At 31.7% G+C, this 20584-nt stretch overlaps 2 protein-coding genes across 20 annotated transcripts in view; both read left to right on the plus strand.

Moving 5' to 3' along the window:
- Gphn (gephyrin) overlaps positions 1–20584 on the plus strand; it is a 625252-nt gene that overhangs the window by 300415 nt on the left and 304253 nt on the right. For 11 of the 19 annotated variants that reach the window (XR_007345755.1, XM_048798535.1, XM_048798527.1 and 8 more), the window contains exon 5: positions 1426–1464. The exons of the other annotated variants lie outside the window; for them this stretch is intronic. Coding sequence is in view for 10 of the 11 variants with exons in the window: in XM_048798535.1 (XP_048654492.1) it covers positions 1426–1464 (39 nt within the window). In the remaining variant the exon portion in view is untranslated. The remainder of the gene's footprint in view (positions 1–1425; positions 1465–20584) is intronic. 19 annotated transcript variants of the gene reach the window in all.
- On the plus strand, positions 15319–18995 carry LOC107146200 (glycine cleavage system H protein, mitochondrial-like). The gene has a single exon (XM_048798541.1). It carries the CDS (start codon positions 15852–15854, stop codon positions 16356–16358), a length of 507 nt encoding a protein of 168 aa, XP_048654498.1. The 5' UTR covers positions 15319–15851; the 3' UTR covers positions 16359–18995.

A 20584-nucleotide genomic window follows, 5' to 3' on the forward strand; every position in this document is an offset into this window, starting at 1 on the left:
AACAATGAACAAAGAAGTTAAAAAGTCCCTACCTATAGAGGGAAGGGGAGGGAGGGGAGGGGTATGGGGGAAGGAAGGATAATGGAATGCATTAGACATTATTATCCTATATACATATATGACTACAGAGTGGTGTAGTGATGTATATGATGTATGATTCTACATCATATACAACCAAAGGAATAAGAAGTTATACTCCATTTATTTATAATATGTCAAAATGCATTCTACTGTCATGTATAACTAATTAGAATTTAAAAAGTCCCTACCTTTATGGAATTTACATTTTAATGAGGGAACACAAACATAAGAATACAGAAAAAAATGCATAGTATTGGAGATGATCATTTTAGTGGATAAAAATAAACCAGGGAAGGAGTTTAGACAGTCTAGGCAGGAATGAGCATTATAATTTAAAATAGTCCATTCTTCAAGGAATTTGCATTTGAGCAAAGACATAAAGGAGGAAAGAGAGGAATCTGTGATCACAGAAAACTTTCATATTATGTTTCTTGTAATGGAGCAGAGGCATGGCATGACCTTACATTTTAGTAGGGAAACCAGTTTGGGAGCTATTAAAATAATCCAGAGGAAAAAATGATAGTGACTCAGACAAAAGAAGTAGATTATTGGTAAATTTGAAGGTAGAAGTAACAGATGGAATAAGAGAAAGAATGAAACCAGGTAAAAGATATAGTATTTGATCTGAACAATTGAAGGGATAGAGTTACCATTTACTGAAACAGACAAGAGTGTGTAAAGAGTAGGTTTGAGGAAAATCAGGAGTTTTGCTTGGTCATGGCAACTGAGTACCTTTAGATATCTCAGTGGAGATGTTGGATTACAGTCAGTTATGTACATCTGGAGTTTAGAGGAAATGTCTGGGCTAGAAGTTTTATTTTTTTATAGTCATCAACATATAAATTGAATTAAAGTTCATGACAACTGATGAGACTACCAAAGTATTTACTGGTATTACTATGTATAATTGTTATTACTACCTCTGATTCTTTTCTTATCTACTTTAAAAGAGGTAGGTAGTTTCTAGTAATTGTCCCCTCTGCTCACTCACAAAAAGCGGGAAGAATCCCACTGATCAGAAACATGACCTGCACAGAAAGTACCATTAGTTGGCATTCCTCAGATTTTTGCCATGATGTAAACAGGGGAGTGAATTTTCCCAAATACCTCCTTGCTGGAAAGTGTTTGCACTGGAGGTAAGTGTGAAAGGGGCGGTTGTGGGAAATGATGGGGTGAGGGCTTCCTAAACCTTTCTCAGACCTCAGAAGTGGTTGATTCTGAGGAAAGGAAAAGGTTCAGGCTGGTTCTTATTTCCCTGAACCAGTTTATACAGCCCTAAATTTGACCTGCTTTCCTTAAACTGGGAATCAGAAATCCCTTTTCTCTTCTGTTTTTCTGCTGCAGAAATTCCCAACATTCCCATTTTGTGGGCTCCAGAAAGGGGTAAGCGAAGACTTCAATCCCAGCCAATCATTTCCAGATTAATAATTTTTAGTGTTTTGGTTTCTTTTATCATCATTAAAAAAATAATGCTTGGACACATTTTTCCCATCCGTTTAATTTCCTTGTGGATTGTTATGTATCTATGTTCTAGGGTTATTCTATATCCCTGGGCAATAGAGTTCAGATCCATCTGCTATTTCCATTTGTGTGCTGTTCTCTTGTGGATTCTCATATGCAGTTTATAGATTACTGTTTCCTAAATGGAATACACCCAATTCAGAGACTGTTTCACTCTTAATCTCAACTTTTCCTGACCGGTGTTTTGTTCCCCTGCTGACAGCTTGTCTCTGCCCTACCCAAATGCTTCTGATGATCTACCATTGCTTCTCTACTGTTCTGTCTTCCTGCTTGATTGCCTTTGGATTTTGTCCCCTTTTTGCCTCCACTTCACTCATCTGCTGAACAATTTGCATTCTCTACTCACTGATTCTTTGTCTATCAGCAAAAGCCAGGGTGCTGCCATATCCATCTGCTATTTTAGCATTTTAGATTGCCCAGCATTGTCTATCTGCTCTCCTACTATCCTCCTATACTGTGGCCTACCAAATGCTCTGCCATCTGCCTGCCTGATCTTGCCCTGTCAAATCTATGCCTGTAATATTGTAAGTAGGTGCAGATTGTTTAGCACTTTGCTGTCTATTTCCACTTGCCTTGTGCCACTGAGTTGGACTGCTGACTGAGTTTGTTTGACAATGGCCTTCTTTGTCTATTTGCTGCCCATGGCTGCCACATTAATTTACTTAAAACATTGCATTCATCTCCTGTGAACTTGGCAACTTGCTGATTGGCTCATATTGCCTCCTTTATAATTCCCTGCATCTAGTAAATCACTGGCATTGTTCCTTTGTTGTCTTGTCACTTTAATCAGATTTTACCTCCAAGAAAAATTCTGCCTACATATTGTCCAGATATATCTTTGAAATAGGAAAATGCTTTGCTATTTAATACCCCAGTCCAGTTAACTCCTAAACTGACTTTTTAAATTCAGTACCACCTGTCCTTTCTGCTTTTTTTTCAAACACAACTTCACACTCTTCTCTTTATTTAGTAACTTTTTTTTGGTCTAAATCATTTATCACCCTTGCTTCAGTTATCTTTTTGCATCACATGTTATGTTAATTTATTCCTTAAGTATGGGATCTTTCACTTATTTTCCATATTCTAAATTTATTTCTTAATTTGTTTTTCCCAACTTTTCAGGGATTCATGAGAACAGATTACTCTGATAATTTTTATTCTTTTTAGTACAATCATGAGAATTTTTTGAAACTTTACTTACAAGTATCGTCTCTAAAAATAATATATGTAATTATCTTTTGCTTCTTTGTAGTTCAGATTAAAGTCGCTTTCAGTTCTGATCCATTTTTTTTTTCCTTTGAGAATATCATTTCTTAGCCTCCCCATAGCTTACATAATATTGTTTTTTGGAGATCCTTTTGATGTATTTATCTTGCGCTCCTTTTAAACTGTCTTTTTGTGTGTGTGGGTAGACTTTTGAAATTGATATTTTCTCATTATTTACATAATACTTAGCATCTAAAGATAAGTTGCAATATAAAATTTTCTGGACTGTAAAGCTTGTAGTCTTACAAATAAATGAAAGGCAGAGAATTTGGGGGAATTAAATTTGCAAGAGTCTGAGATATAAAGTGAGGTGTGTATATGTGCATGCACATAATGTGTATATAAATTTGAGATGTTCTATGTGTATATCCACAACATTGTTGTGCTTAAAAATGTGAAAAATGCCGAGTAACCATATTAAATTTTATTTTGTTTTTATAAAAACAAATAGGAAAAGGAAAAAAGTCTAATAAGAGAATGATAAATTTAGGGAATATGGAAAGCAAGTATAGACAAGATTTTTTAAATAATTTTACTTTAATGGAGATAAAAGCCACTTTATATAAGTCAAGAGATTCATTGACTAGCTTTAAAAAATCATTTTGTTAATATTTGTTATATAAAGAATATATGACAAAACTATTTTAAGTGTACAATTCAGTGGTATTAGTACATTCAGTGGCATTAGTATACTTTGTACAGGCATCACCACTGCTTTCAGAACTTTTTCATCATCCCCAACTGAAATTCCATATGCATTAAACAAAAACTCCCATTTACTTTCTTCCCCAACTCCTGGTAAACCCTAATTTACTTTCTCAGTGAATTTGCCTATTCTAGGTACTTCATATAAATGGAAACGTAATTTTTCTCCTTCCGTATCTGTCTTATGTCACTTAATCTTTTCAAGGTTCCTTCCTATTCAAACATGTATCAGAATTTAATTCCTTTTAAAGACTGACTAACGTTGCATTGATGTATATATTACAGTTTGTTTATCAATTCATCTGTTGGGGACACAGATTGTTTCCACCTTCTGGCTGTTATCAATAATGCTGCTATGAATATTTGGTGTGCAAGTATGATTTTCTTTCAGTTCTTTTGATTATGTGAGTAGGAGTGGATTTGGTAGCTTTTAATACTTTTGTCTGCTTTGGAGGAAATTAAAATTAATTAGCAGAGAGATCAAGAAAACTACATAATTAACATGAAGCATGGATAAATCCAAGATACTATATTAGGAACGGAAGAAATTATATACTTTTAGGAAGACTAAAAGGGCCAAATGGTACGATTTTGAAGACCCTATATTTTAAGAATAAAAGGAAAAATTAAATTAAATTAACACAGATCTTAGATGCTGGAAAGTTAGCATAAATTATTCTGATAAAGGTTAAGTTTGTTGGCTCTTTCTTATGCCAACTTTAGAATAGAATGATACCATGTCTTGGAAATAGAATAATGTGGATTTTTATAGAGAAGATGTACACATTTGAAATGCAGCATTTTAAATGACTGAGATGAGGAAACCTAGCTGTTTAGAAGAACCATCAGTGGGAATAGGAATTCATTTTTAATTCAATGGTCCTTCATCCTATATACCCACCAATTAATATAGAGACTTTTCTTACAAAAAAAAAAAAAAAAATCATAGGCCATACTCCCAGAATACTGATCCAATAAGTTGGGGATATGATGTAAAGTGGGAGGGTTGGGGGAGAACAGATACACAATGTGAGTTAAATTGAACTCTATATAATATTTTTGTATACCTTACAGGAATTAAAAAAGTTACAAAGAATTGGCCTTTGTCTTCAAGAAGCTTAAAAGTGGAGTGATTAAAAGAGTAATGGATATATGTTTGCACTCATTAATTCAACAATTTTGATAAGATTTTTATATACTTCATTTACCCTTTCTCAATTGAGGTTCCTCATCTAAACATAAAACTGAATACCATCTTTTCAGTTCTCCCATGTGTGATACATAAACTAGTATCATTCTATATGCATGGGAGAGAAGTTAATTCAGTACATACAATAATTGTTTCATAACTTGGTAAGAAACACTGCTCTGTATGTATTTTGCCAATTGTATGTGACCCAGTTATAAGACCTTGCTCTCAAGGAGCTTACATTCCAGGACAGGAAAAATGATATTTAAGAAAAAGTTCATTTCTGGTGCCATCCACAAAATTTTGTTCTTTTCTTCTAATTCTTTGAGGTAAATGTTCAGAGTGGCTGCATATAAGGAAATTGTTTATCTCTTCAATATCACATTGAAGAATAAGAATGTCTTCTTATTAAAATTTCATCAAGTGGTGCCTGCCTGTAATCCCATCAGTTCAGGAGGCTGAGGCAGTAGGATTACAAGTTCAAAGCCAGCCTCAGCAACTTAGTAAAGCCCTAAGCAACTTAGTAAGACCCTGTCTCAAAATAAAATATAAAAAAGGGCTCGGGGTGTGGCTCAGTGGTTGAGTGCCCTTGGGTTCAGTCCCTGGTACCACAAAAAAAAAAAAAAAAAAAAACCTTCATCACAGCTTATAGATAATGACAATAATTTAAATGCCAGTAGAAGTCTTTGATTTTATTGTCTAGTGCCTTTAGTGACAGATTAGAGATTTCATTGGTAGTTTTTAATAAACATAATTAGCTAAAACCAGACATGTTAATTGTACAGTAAAAGAGTAGATAAAGATTAGAGATAAATGGATAACTAGAATGCATGAGCTTCTTCTTAAATATAAATGCAAACACAGTGAGGAATTTTTTTGCCCTAAGTTGCATCGGCTCTTGTACCAGTCAATATCGACAGTGTTCAGGGATTTAATTTATCCTATTAATTGATACTTGCTCAAATTCCTGGTGTCAGAAGGTTCAGAAATATGTATTGGTTTTTATTATATACTTGATGAACTAATCACCTTAATTTGGAATTTATTTGTTCTCTCTGTGTCGATGTGGGCTCAAACTTGACGTCTGTCTGTTTTTGTTCCTATTCCTGACTACGTCAGGCTGATTCCTTTAAAGCTGCATTTATGATAAACTTTAATAAGCTGTTTTTCTTCCCTCTTCTGACTGTCCTAGTAAAGTTGTTGATTTTAATGACACAGCTTTGGGAAGATCAAAGTTCTCATGTCAAGAGAAAAACACTAAAATAGAAATTACATCCAGATTTAGTTTGTTTTCTTAACAATAATGAAAAACTTCAAAAGATTGTTCTTCACTTGTGTTCATTCTGGAAAGCACTCTAAAGTTAAAAAAAAAAAAAACCCTTATGCAGATATTTTAAAGACCTAGGATAAAGGAAAACATAAGTAATATTATTTTATTAATACTAAGTGTGCTTTTTTCCTGTGATCTCTGAGCTCCTATTTTTATTTCAAGGAAATCTAAACTGAAAGTACAGTTGTATAATGTGCTTTCTTTGTGTGAAGTTAACCCAAGAAGGTAATATTTCTATCTCACTTTTTATTAGTCTTCAAGTCTTTTTATATTTACTACAAAAATCCTCTAAATTTCCTTGCAATCAGGCAGTTCTTTGTAGGCAAATACTCTCAAACAGATCATCGTCTAACTTTTCATTTTTTCTCCCACTCAAATAAATGATAGTTGAACATGTGAAAGATGTATTTTCCTTACATGAACATTTTGTGAAAGTAGTTTTATTCTTTGTTTTTGAATATAGTAACAATAACAGGCACTAATAACCATTCTCTATATCCCGTGATCTCTTTCCCCATTTCCTCCTACAATCAAATATTTCAATGTTGCTATGAAAAAATTGTGTCATATGATATCATTGAAAGAAAACAAATTGCTGGGCTAGGGTTATGGCTCAGCGGTAGAGTGCTCGCCTGGCACATGCAAGGCCCTTTGTTCGCTCCTCAGCACCACATAAATAAATAAATAAAATAAAGTTTTTGTGTCCAACTTCAACTACAAAAGGTAATTTTAAAAAATAATAAAATAAATTGCTTCAAAGGGATAAACTATTTGATAAAAATCTTCTTTATTCAAATTTAACAGTTTTTAATTTCATGAACATCGGAATCAAATGCCTGAAAACTTCACTACTTAGGTACTTAGATGTTTATAAAATAGAAGCCAATGTCAAAATTTTTATACTATCTTAGACTGCTTTTTAGGTTTCTTGTAATATTTAGTACTTATGAGGAAACTGAGAATATTTTCTGTTCATATCAGCAACATAAAAATGCTTAGATTTGATTCCTCATGTTCAGGAATCAGACTTTCTTTGGTATATTTATGGACATAATACAATAGTGCATGCGTATATATACTTTATAATCAGAAGTAATAATCCTCTTATAGAAACTTAAGTGAATATCCTAAAAGAAAAGTTATTTTTTTCCTTGTTCACTGACTTTGATCAAAATTAAGATAGATTTCATGAGAGTCGTAAAAGGCAAAGCTTCCTTAAATATCCTACTTGTCACCAGGCACAGTGGTACACACCTGTAATCCCAGAAGCTGGGGAGGCTGAGGCAGGAAGATGGTGAGTTCAAAGCCAGCCTCAGTGATTTAGCAAGGCCCTAAGCAACTCAATGAGAACTATTCTCTAAATAAAATACAAAAACAGGCTGCGGATATGGCTTAATGGTTAAGTGCCCCTGGGTTCAATCCCCAGTACCAAATTTTTTTTTTTTTTAAAAAAAGCCTATCTCTTACACAGGTTAGTAATTAATTACAAAGTAAAACTGAACACCACCTTTAGGAAGCTATTCTTTTATCACCAAGAAAATATGTCTTCAAGTTTCCATATTTCCCAACAAATATATGAAAAATTTTTCAGCATCTCTAGCAGTTAGAGAAATACAAAATAAAACTACACTAAGATTTCACCTCACTCCAGTGAGAATGGCAATTATCAAGAATTCAAGTAACAACAAATGTTGATGAGGATGTAGGGGGAAAAGGTACTCTCATACATTGCTTGTGGGACTGCAGATTAGTGTAACCACTCTGGAAAGCAGTATGGAGATTCCTCAGAAAACTTGGAATGGAACCACCATTTGACCCAGTTATCCCACTCTTCAGCATATAACCAAAGGACTTAAAATCAGCATACTACAGTGATGCAGCCACTTCAATGTTTATAGCAGCTCAATTCACAATAGCTAAACTCTGGAACCAACCTAGATGCCCTTCAACAAATAAATGGATAAAGAAAATGTGGTATATGTACACAATGAAATATTACTCAGGCATAAAGAGAAAGGAAATTGCATTTTGAGTAAAATGATGGAGACTATCATGCTAAGTGAAATAAGCCAAACCCAAAACACCAAAGGCCAAATGTTCTTTCTGATATGTGGGTGCTAACTCACAATTGGGGGCAGGGGACTAGGGAAGAATGGAATTGCTTTCGATTAGACAAAAGGGAAATGAAGGGAAGAGAGGGGTAATGGGAATAAGAAAGACAGTAGAATCAGACATTACTTTCCTATGTTCATATATGAATATACTGAATATATGACCAATGTAATTCCATATCATGTGCACCCAGAAGAAAAGGAAGTTGTACTCCGTGTATGTATAATATGTCAAAATACATTCTACTGTCATATATAACTAAAAAGAACTATATATATATATATATATATATATATATATATATATATATACACACACACACACACACACACACACACACATACACATACATAGGCATTTCATAAAAGCATAAGTTGGTAATCTTTTTGAATATTATTAAAAATCTAATTCTTACCTAAAATTACTTAGGAGGAGGAAAAGATGACGTTTTTCCTATTATCTTTTTAATAAATTTTTAAAATAACTATACTGTTTTTCTGATTATAAAAGTAATATATGCTTCTTACAAACAATAATTTAGAAAATATGAAAAACTAAAATGAAGTAAATAAAAACCATCATTTATCCCAGTCCACAATTATACCTAGAACTAGTTGGTTAATTTGCACAATTGGGAATATAACATATATACAGTTTTATGTCTTAAGAGTCTTAATATCCTAATTGTTACTATAGCTGTATTACACACTTACTCTATGGCAAGCATTATGATAAGCACTATATTTAATATTTTATTTAACCTGAAAAACAAGTACCCTGTAATCCCAGGAACTCAAGAGGTGAGTCAGGATAGCAAGTTTGAGTTGGCAATTTAGGAAGACTCTATCTCAAAATAAAAATTAAAAGGGGTTGGAGGTGTAATTCAGTAGTAGATCCCCAGTACCACAAAATGGAAAGTTAGTTTTTGAAAAATTAGCTGATTAAATATGTTGGCCTAGATCATGAAACTAGCATGTTAAAAAACTAGAATTTGTATAAGGTAGTCATAACTCCAGAGCCTTTGCTTTAACCTATCTCCTTTTCTCATAATGTAAGCTCTTCTCTATTTAATAGCTCTTCTAAAAAAAAAAAAAAAACTGGGATTTTCAGTCACTGCAGAATAGAAACAAGGTCTGAATAATTTAATTTTTCTGCCATTAAACATTTAGATTCTTTCCTATTTCCTATCACAAGCATTCTCTGTATATAAATTGTCATATAAACTTCTGATGATCACTTTAGAAATATTTCCCTAAAATAGAATAACTGACTCAAAATTGTGAGGTCTTTTAATGCATGTTGCCAGATTGCCTTCTTAGAATATATGTACAAATTCATATATGTTTATGAGATTGCATGTCCTTTAACATTTTTAATCTTGAAATTTGATAGGCAAAAATATTATGTTTTTTAGTATATGGTAGAAATGAAAACTTTTCTCATAATTGTCAAGTTTTATTTCTTCTTTTAAAATGCTTGTTTATTTTGTACAGTTTTCTTTTGGCTCAGTGTTTGTTTTTTGTATTTTTTGTTGTTTTTTTTTACCTATTCATAAATGTATATAACATAATTGGCTTCATTTTAGTCCCCAGTACTACCCACTTCTGTCCTCTCTTCTCTCCCCTAATCCTGTTCCTCTACTGTTTTGGCCTGCCTTGTATTTATATTTTGATTGGTGCATTCTAGTTATACATAAAATTGGATCCATATTCTCTTCTTAAAAACTGATTCTAATTATGAGGAATAGTCTAAGAAATTGCTTGTAAAGAAATAATTTTGGCTAATTCTGACATATCTTTGCTGTATCATTTTGAATCAAAATATAAACCAATTCACTTTCTCTTTTCTCAGACTCCATTAACAAAGAAGTACTCAATTAGTTTATCATTCACAGTGACAACTCAAAAATACATTCTGAACCTAAGGCATGAAGTGAATAAAATACAAATTCTTTTTTTTCTGATAAACTGGATTTGCCCTTTGTGAGTTTTCTCCCTATTACTGATGCATTTGTTTCTTTTGTAGCTATCCTTTTCTTGTGGAAGCTTCACTATTAAGTATTTGGCAGAAATTTATTAAATCTCCATAATTTAGAACTAATGGCCTATTCATATATACAGACCTTGGGAAATAACTTATAATTAGGACATTGAGTACACATGACTACTATTTGCACTCTTTTTTAATTGCATATATAGAATCTTATTTACATAATTGTTTTACTTGCCAAAATCACTTTTCTATGTGGAAATTCCAAAAAAAAAAACATTGTTCTAAGATGCAGTTAATGTAGATTATATTTTACTATCTAGACATTGAAAGCATCTTATAAACATTTTCTAGCATGTAGAGCTCAACATTCCCTCCAGTGCTTTTTAGTCATCCTTAACATGCAAACCATTTCAGAACCCAAGTTTGTTATAGGTTAAAAAATTAAAACTTAGCTTATATTTCCCCATAAAAAAACATGTATATGTACAAGTGTTCCTCATTCAGAGGCAATTTTGGTCCCCAGGCAACATTTGACAATGCCTGGTGATATTTTTGATTTTGACAGTTTTGAGGGATGCTACTAACAATTAATGAATAGAGACCAGAGATGCTGCTAAACATCTATACTACAATGCACAGGACATCCCCTACAACAAAGAATTATCTGGCCCAAAATGTAGATTACACAGATATTGAGAAACCTTCATTTACATAACATTTTTGAGTACCTATTAACTGTCGGACACTGTACTGAAGATTGGGGTCATATGGCTAGAAAATTATGATTGAAATATTTCAGAACAACTATTATTGAAAAGAAAAAATAGATGAATAAATATAACAATTGATTCAGTAGTGGCATATATGTGACATTTTAGGAACAAAAATGAAGTCAATCTGAGGGACATAGTTCGGGAGACTTTCAAAGACAAGACACTGAGGTTGTCATTGTTGTTTACCTTTTATTTAAATGCAAACAATATATATGCATAGTATAGGCACTGCTTAATTAACTTAAAACTGAACATACTCATGTTGCTAGCAGACAAATCAAGAAACCAGAATATTATTAGCATCTTAGAAAACCCCAGTATGCTCTTACAATCACAACCCAAACCTAAAGTGTAACTAATAATCTAGCACTGGAGCAACACCTTATTCCCAGCAGCTCAGGAGCCTCAAACAGGAGGATCACAAGTTGGAGGTTGCCTATGCAACTTAACAAGAACCTGTCCAAAATAAAATTTTAAAAACACTGGGAATGTAGCTCAGTATACAGTACTTGCTGAGCATTTGCAAAGCCCTGGGTTAAATTCCAGTGCCTCCTCACAAAAAGTAACTACTATTCTTTGACCTTTACCATTATAGATTACTTTTGGTTTTTACTAAACTTTATGTAAATGGAATCATAGTCTGTAGCATTTTGTGTCTGATTCTTTTATTCACCACTATTTTTCTAAAATAGACTCATTTTTTCATGTAGTTGTATGTTCATTCCCATTACTGACCAATAGTCCATTGTATGCATATCAATATTTATTAATCCATTCTACTGTAAAAACACAATGGCTATAACAAGTTAGCTAGTAGGTCACTTGGGCTACAGAATGAATTATGAGAGGGAAATTGCAGGAGAGGGAGAAGTAGGTAGAATAGGTGATATCTTTGTCATATAAAAAGCATTTAGTTTTTTTTCTTGTAGGAAATGAGATTTTTTTTTTGAAAAATGTTAAACAAGGAAAGAATATGTTGAAACTTACATTTTAGAAAAACCTCTTTGTCACCAGAATGGAGAATGGGTTGAATGGGCATAAACTGAGTTATAACAACAATCAAGAGGTCATTGGAATGGTTCAGATAAAAGATGTAAGAACCTGTATGAGGGCCATACAGGTGAGGGTATAAAGGGACATTTGACTCTCTGGATAGAATTAATAGTACTTTGGGAGTAACTAGGTATGGATGTTTACAGTTGTTACCTTTAAGTGGGGAGAGATAACTTGTCTATTCTAATTTTGTTTGTATGTTCATCTTTAAAGAAAATAAGTTCAGAAAGTTCTCTGTAGTCACCAGGCAGTAGCATTAGTATGTTGATTACTTTTGGAGATAGTGGTCAGGCTAGTTGTCTGTGACCTGGAGATTGAGAATTAGCTCTTGATAAACAGAGCACTGCCTATAAATGATTTCAAATGTAAAGAATTCTAACAAAAAACTTAGTGAACTCTGATCTGATAGTAATTATTTCTTTGAAGATTTAATAAAATATGTAAAAAATTTTAAATTATAAACATTTATGTAAGATTTTTAAATGAATTTATATCTATGTTCAAGAAAAAGTGTGGTACACGTAAGTTGAAATTTATGCTTATTCATCATATAATCAGTGCTGTTTACCTTAATTGAATGAAGCCTTATAATTTTCATATTGCTTGTTTTTCATTTTATGACCAACTGTATTTAGCCCAAACTTATGTGGATTTGTAAATTTTATAATTTTATTTTTTGAATTAACAAATGTATTATAGTCCTTTAAAAATCAAGTAAAAGGGAATCTTTATATAATTTTTTGTAAACTTCTGATTTCAGAAACAATATGTATAGCACCAACAGGGTTCACTTTTTTTAATTTTTTGGAAAAAACAGGTATTCCTTTGCTGACATTACTTATTATTTTTATTTTATTTTTTTTAAAAAGAAGGCATAATGAAGTATGCCTATTACTCTTCAGCACATATTCAAAGAACAGAATGCTGTAATTGTGGTGGGGGCAGTGTTAGCACCTGTTAGCTTTATATTTGCTTTTAAGTTTTGCATCAAATATCTTATCCTGATTTCACATTATCACCAAACGTAGTTATAAAATCAGCAATTGAAAAGCTTTTAAAAGCATTCTGGCATCATCTTATAAGAAGTCAAAAGGAATATTGAGACTTTCCTTACCTTAAAAAAGTAAGAAAGAATTAATATAAATTGTCTAGAGCAAAAATTTAGTCCCTAAATGCAGATATCTGTACAATACAAAGAATATATAACCTACCAGATCTTTGGGGTCTAAATGTTTAGTCACTACAGGAATAGCTACATGTCATTTTGGTACCTTAATACCTTTCATTTATCAGTCCAAAAACTCAAATCTGTTTCTAAGTTCACAGCTCTTATCCTGAATCATGGGAAAATGGGTGGAATAATACATTCCTTGTTCTTTCTCTAAACTATTACTGTATAGTAATAGGCCTTAATGGAAAATTATACCAACTATAACATGAATCATCTATTTTCCAATGAAAGGACTCAAAAATTGGGGGAGTTAAATATTAAATATTTCCATCTTAGTGAAGTATTTAATTCACTAAAGTACAAATTACCATATATAAAATGTCATTTAAGATAATTGTATTTTATACAAGGTTTTATTCAAAATCTTAACATACATTATTAACATCAATGTTTTTCATTGTTAGGGTAATTTGTAAGCCATCTGCAAGTTTTCCATTACTTATCAACCTTTCTTTTTTGTTTAAGAGCTTGAGGTATATGTCCCATACCATATGATTCATCCATTAAAAATGTATAATTCAAAGGGTTTTGGTATGTTATTTTTTTAAGATTGTGGTACGAGATATATATATGTATATGTGTGTGTGATATATATGTATATATATACATATATATCAAAAACACTTGCTATTTTAACCATTTTTACATGCACAATTAATTAACATTAATTATATTCACAATAATATGCAGTCATAACCAGTACCAATTTTAAGAACTTTATCACCCAAGCAGAAAGAATGTAATTATTATGCAATAACTCCCAATTTCTCCCACACCTAAACCTTGATAACCTCTAATGAACTTTCTATCTCCATAAATTTGCCTATTATAGAATCATTTAATATTTGCCCTTTTGTAGGTTTTTTTGCTTTTTTTCATTTAGTGTAATGCTTATTAGTTTACCCATGTTGTAATGTATATGAGAATATTATTCCTTTTTATTACTGAATAATATTCCATTGTATGGATATACAACTATTTGTCTACCTGTTCTTCTATTGATGGACATTCAGATTCTTTCCATCTTTTTCCTATTGGGAATAGTGCTTCAATGAACTTTGAGATATATATATATANTCCAGATATATAATTAAAGGAACTAAAAGCAAAAGTTTGAAAATTATTTATATATATATAAATAATTTTCAAACTTTTGCTTTTAGTTCCTTTAATTATATATCTGGAAGTGCTGGATAATACAGTAATTCTATGTTTTGTATTTTAAGGAATCAAACTGTTTAAGCATTGTATAGTTTTAGCTCTTATATTTAAGTCCTTGATCCATATTGAGTTAATTTCTGTAGATGGTGTGAGCTAGGGGTTCATATTATTATTTAGTTATGAAGACACAGCATTTAAAATTTTTTACTTTGAAAGTGTTACTAGAAATGTTATTGTAAACCTCAAGTACCCATTTTCCTGACATTCGAAAACTTGTTATTTTCTTTCATCCTACAATTATATCCTAATATTCACAATGTAATCACATGTCATACTGCTTTCTATTAATCATTCTGACAGGCATTCACTACAGCCAAACAACACTAATGGAAACATTTTTTAAGCTAATGAGACTTCATCAAATAATGTCATTAGATAAAAATAAAATAAAAAGACTGCAATAATAAATAAATAAATAAAATAATAATAAATAATAAAAAAAATAAAATAAAAAGACTGCAATTTGGAAATCATTGTAAGTGATAAGGCAACTGACACTTCTTTACTGAGAGGTATCTTTGGTTTAAAAAGAGCAATGGAAACATTGTTTTGATTTTGTGCTATGCATATACAATTGGCCTCACCTCTGCTCTATACAAACTCAAACAATGGTTCTACATCAAAATACACTTTAGATGGTTAGGAAGAGGAGATGCACATGTCAGTGTTACATCCTATAATTATGTATTTAACTTACTTTTATTCAAATTAAAGTAAAAATAAATTTCAGTAGTACCTTGATTTCCAGCATCTGTCAATTAATAAAGTAGCTATTGCAATGTATTAGGAAATGAAAGGAGAAAGAGTTGGAGAGTTGAAAGAAGGAAGTGTGGGGGTGTCATGAGTAAGTTCAATCAAAACTTTAATGAACAGGTAATTCCTGTCTTACTCCTCTGTTATTTAAGCTATATCATGACACAGGATTAAAAATAAAATCCTAATTCCTTCTATAAAGGTAACAAACCCTTAATTCCAAAATGAAATAAAGATAACAAGGAGACTATAGGCCTAATAACATATGAAGATTATATGTAGAAATAGTAAAATAATATACAAAAACATGAAACAGCAACAAGTTTTTATTTAATACACATCATTCACCAAGTAAGATTTATTTTAAGAATTCAAGGACAGTAATTTTAGACACCCTCTAATTCCATTTGTATCATTATTAGGTAAATCACAAAAATAATACAATCATCTGCGTGTAAGCCAAAAAAGTATAAAATTCAGTATAATTTTTCTGGAAAAACACATAGTGAATTAGAATTTTTTAAAATTGTAAACATGATAAAATTTTTAATCACAAAAACCAACAAATAGGGCAGAGGCGCCGTTAGCAACCCTCTGTACCCTTGCCAATATGGTGCTGCGAGCATGCAGAGCTTGCTAACTGTGGCCTGCAGCCTGCATGCAACTCCTGTGCCCTCTGTGCTCTGCCTGCCTAGGCCCTGGAGGGTGAGGATGGGCGCTGTTCTGAAGCTGTGCATGGGACCTGCTCTGCTCTCCTTCCCTAAATTCACAGAGAAACAGGAATGGATAACTATAGAAAATGGTATTGGAACAGTGGGAATCAGCAATTTTGCACAGGAAGCTCTGGGAGATGTTGTTTATTGTAGTCTGCCTGAAGTTGGGACAAAATTGAAAAAACAAGATGAGTTTGGTGCTTTGGAAAATGTGAAAGCTGCCAGTGAACTCTATTCTCCTCTATCAGGAGAAGTAACTGAAATTAATGAGGCACTTGCAAAAAACCCAAGGCTTGTGAACAAATCTTGTTATAAAGATGATTGGCTGATAAAGATGACACTGAGTGACTCTTCAGAACTAGATGACCTAATGAGTGAAGAAGCATATGAGAAATATGTAAAATCTATTGAGGAGTAAAAATGGCATCCTAAATAAACTAGTGTGGAATAACTGCAGGAGTTGTCTTAAATTAGTGGTGGATATAAGATTTAAAAACCTACTCTCAACACTGCTACTTGAAGAAGATACCCCTTAACTTCCCAATGACTGCAGATAAAAACAATATGCATCTTTTTTACAATTCCTTATGATTTTTAGAGTAGGTACTAGGCTGATATCAGAATTTATGAAATTATCTGTGGTAAAAACTACTTATAAAAAGTATGTAATTCAAGGATAGTCTTACTATAAGCCTAATATAATATTGTAACTTGCTTACATCCATCCCTGGATCTGGGTCAATATACTTAATGATCTTCCACTGGAAAAAACTGGGCATGGAGAAAAGTGAGTGTTGTACAGTGTCAGAAGAACAGTACTGTCTTAGTTTTATAATGTACTGCATTTACTGGTGTGATTTTTATACACTGAAACAGCAGCATGCAACAAAATAAGAAATAAAATATTCAACTTCATTTAAAAAAACAACAAATATAAAAAGTCTGAAGCAATAGAGGAGATGAATTCTTATTGAAGTTAGAAATAACAGATAGTTACTGTCACCATTAAAAGTTTGTCCATCTCAATATATCAATGCAAGAGAAGACATCTGAATATTATAAAGAAGAAACCAGACTGCATTTATACATAAGATTCCCTGTGATAAAACCCAAAAGAATCAATTGAAAAAGGATTTGAATGATTTGGTGGCTATATTTTATTTTATGGCAATTCACATACTGATATTACCTAAATTAGTAGCAGGCCAATAGAAAATACAATAAAGAATTCATTTACAATAGCAAGAAAAAAAAAAGGAAACTTCACAATACCTAAAACTAACCTTAAGAAATTTACCAGAAATAAATAAATCTTCTAGGTGAACACAAAATATAACTTGAATGATTAGGGCAACATAACATGTTCTTAGACACAATTGTTCATTTGAAATTATATGCCTTAAATTATTGATTAATTTAACATAATCCACAATTTTTGGAGGAGAGGAATATACAAAGGCAATTCTAAATGTCCTTTAATAAGAGCAAATTTATAAAAATAGCTAGTGGACTATGGGAGAGTTGGTTTATAGTGAAACAATGAGAGGGCTTCATTCTATTAGATGTGAAAATGGAACAGGCACAGTGATTAAAATATTTCATACATTACAAGAAAATGAATTAGTACATAAATACAACCAAATGGTATTTCATTAACATGCCTATGTGTTATATTAGAACTTAACATTTGTAAATCTGATTTTCAAAAATCACTGGGAGAAAGGAGGATCATTTAATAAAAGGTATTTTAAAAAGTGACTATCCATTTTGGTGGAAATGGTTGATTATATAACAAAAAATTAAGCTATAGGTGGATTAAATATTTAAATATTAAAAATTATGAGTCTAAGCATATAGAAGGAAAAAAGTTATAAATAAACAGCCTCAGCAGTGAACATATATGTGTAAGTGTGTGTGTGTGTGTGTATGTGTATGAATCAATAGAAATAGTCATTTCTATCCGTTCTGACAAGAAAACAGAATTTTTTAATGCCAATAGGGGCAACCAATTTCTTCCTTTTTACTCGCATCCTGTCTTCTGCCCTAATAAAGTCACTTTTCAGTTGCATATAGTCCTCATCTAAAGAACCCAATCCATACCTTTATGCTCCATTTTTGAGGTATAATTTGTTCTGTTCAAGAAATGAACTCTGTTTTCATTTCTCAGTGTCAAATGTAGTAGACTAGATAGGCCTTCTTTGAATAGTGAACTGCCTTATTTTTATTCTTAAGCATCATAGTCTGGATGTTCTGAAACAGAGATTAAATTCCTGGCTCTGAGGTTTCAGATCAGTATTATAAAACACACACACACACACACACACACACACACTTAAAATTATGTTGTTTTTTTTTTTAAAAAAAACTCAATATAGAATAAAATGTTTCAGCTTAGTGTATATATTAAAAGCTTATATTTTTAAAGAAGTGTTTTGGTTTTTTTTTAGGTTCTTTGCATTTCTGGAGTTTTGCCTTCTTTTAATGGCAAAGTTTAAATGTACTTCTTTTTTGAAGTTTTTAAAAATTAGGCTTCTGATTATTTTTAAGTCCTCTGTTATTTCTGTTCGAAATAAACCAAAAGTGTTTTTCACCTAACAGGTCAAGTTTAGTTAATAAAAAATCTGATAACAAAGTGTATAGCAGAACACTGACAAGTTGACTGGGACATTGCATCTTTGAGTTTCCCTATTTCAACGTGTCTTGCCTTATTTCCATCCTAACAAGGAAAAAAAAATAGGCTGCTACTTTTTTCACTGCTATATTTTTAGTGCATGGTTGTTATAGGAATTTAAAAATTGATATAAACTTGGGTTTGGGGATTTAACTTAGCAGCAGAGTGCTTGCCAAATACATGCAAGGCCTGGAGTTTGGTCCTTGCCCTGAAAAAAAATAAACAATATAAACTTATTTGACTTACTGATTTGAACTCCTTACCACAAGTACTTATGGACACTTGTTTGTATATTTTCATCTTTATTCAAGTACATAATTACATTGCTATTTTCCATTGGACTTAAAGTAAAAGCTACTTTTATTCTTCACAAGATATTTTTAAGCTTCTCACATTCTTTTCCCAGTCTACCTATTGAGAGGTTTTGTAGTAATGCCCAAGGCTTTGTTCTTGGCAATTGTTGTCTCCAAAATTGCTACTACTTCATAAATCTCTTAAATTTTTAAGGTTGTTGCTGACATGATGCATTCTTCAGGTATCTTCAAATTAACTACATACACTCAGAAACCATATAGCTTCAATTCTATGGTGCTTATAATAGAACTAATCAGTTTTTATAATTAGTTTGACTCCAGTTCACAACAGAGGTGACTTTAGATATGTGTGTCTGTATAGGTAGTAGTACGCAGTATTTGTTGAGCTATGTATTAAGAGTGATTCTAAGGTCCTATGTGTTCTAACACATTTAAGCCAAGTACAAATATCCTTCCTATGTCTGAATAGGGTGCTTTACAAACTTAAAATATAAAATATTAGATTAACAGATTAAGGTCAGAATTGGTGTCTACAGGTCTGAATTTCCTTCTGGAATTTTCTGTTGATTTACACTGTGGCTCTGGATTAGTAAAGAATTTATTGGTTCTTCTATTTCTTCACTTATAAAAAGAGAAGTAATAAATCACATATCCTCTGTTTTACGCAAGATAGAAATGTTAACTATTTAAATAAAGAATATCTACTGGTATATTTAAAGAAAGACACCATAAATTAAAACTTCTAATATCAATATTTCTTTTATTACTGAATTATGCAGCTAAATAATGGTGTTCATACTTAGCTCCCCAATAGAGTGTAAAAGAGAAATAAGTGTTTTAGTGCATTGTAAGTTTATGTGACACATAATGTTATCATACTAGCATTAAGAATGTTGTGAGATTTAGTTAACCAAAAATGCTTTATTGTGTTAATACTCTCAACTTATTAGAAGGGTAGCAAATATCATTGCCTTCTTTCTACAAATGGGAACCTGAGAAAAAAAATTCAGGAGACATAAGAATAAAAGCTGATATTCATATAATATATGAATAATGATGGACTATTAGATAATTAAATTACAAATCAGGAACAAAAAATCTGATAACAAAGTGAGAGATTAGTAGAATTAAAATCAGTCTTTCTATGAGAAAACCTGCGGAAAGCAAGTTATTTAATTCAATGTACAGTATGTCATAGCTTCCAAATATGTGTGTATATCTATTTTGTTAAGCTTATCTCAAGGTGATAAGAAGTTCTGTGCCCATTTTTCTTGCTTCTAAGAAGTACTATAACCATTTCTTTTGCCCAATTGTCCCCCAATTTTAAAAACTAGTGAGGCTGATATGAGATGACAAAATGCAATACCTTAAATAATAATTATAATGATATATATTATATTTTATTATATATTATATATTTTAATTTTTCTCCCTTCTAAGCAGTTCTGCTCATGCCACTTCCCTTACCTCACCTATTTAATGTTTCTCTCACTTTATCACATATGACTGTTTTGAATTCAGTTTTGCAGAAAGGAAACCTCAGATATAATAGTTACATGTTTTCAATATGGATGCTTTCATTAAAAGGCCACCACTGAGAATTATCACATCTCAGGACAAAAAACAAATTTTTAGATTTTATAAAATCATTTTGCAATA

This window comes from Marmota marmota, unplaced genomic scaffold (genome assembly GCF_001458135.2).
Source record: "Marmota marmota marmota unplaced genomic scaffold, marMar, whole genome shotgun sequence".
NCBI lineage: Eukaryota > Metazoa > Chordata > Mammalia > Rodentia > Sciuridae > Marmota > Marmota marmota.

What these genes read in the sequence shown, in the direction of transcription:
- LOC107146200 (XM_048798541.1), top strand. Translation starts at nt 15,852, where the DNA reads ATGCAGAGCTTGCTAACTGTGGCCTGCAGCCTGCATGCAACTCCTGTG.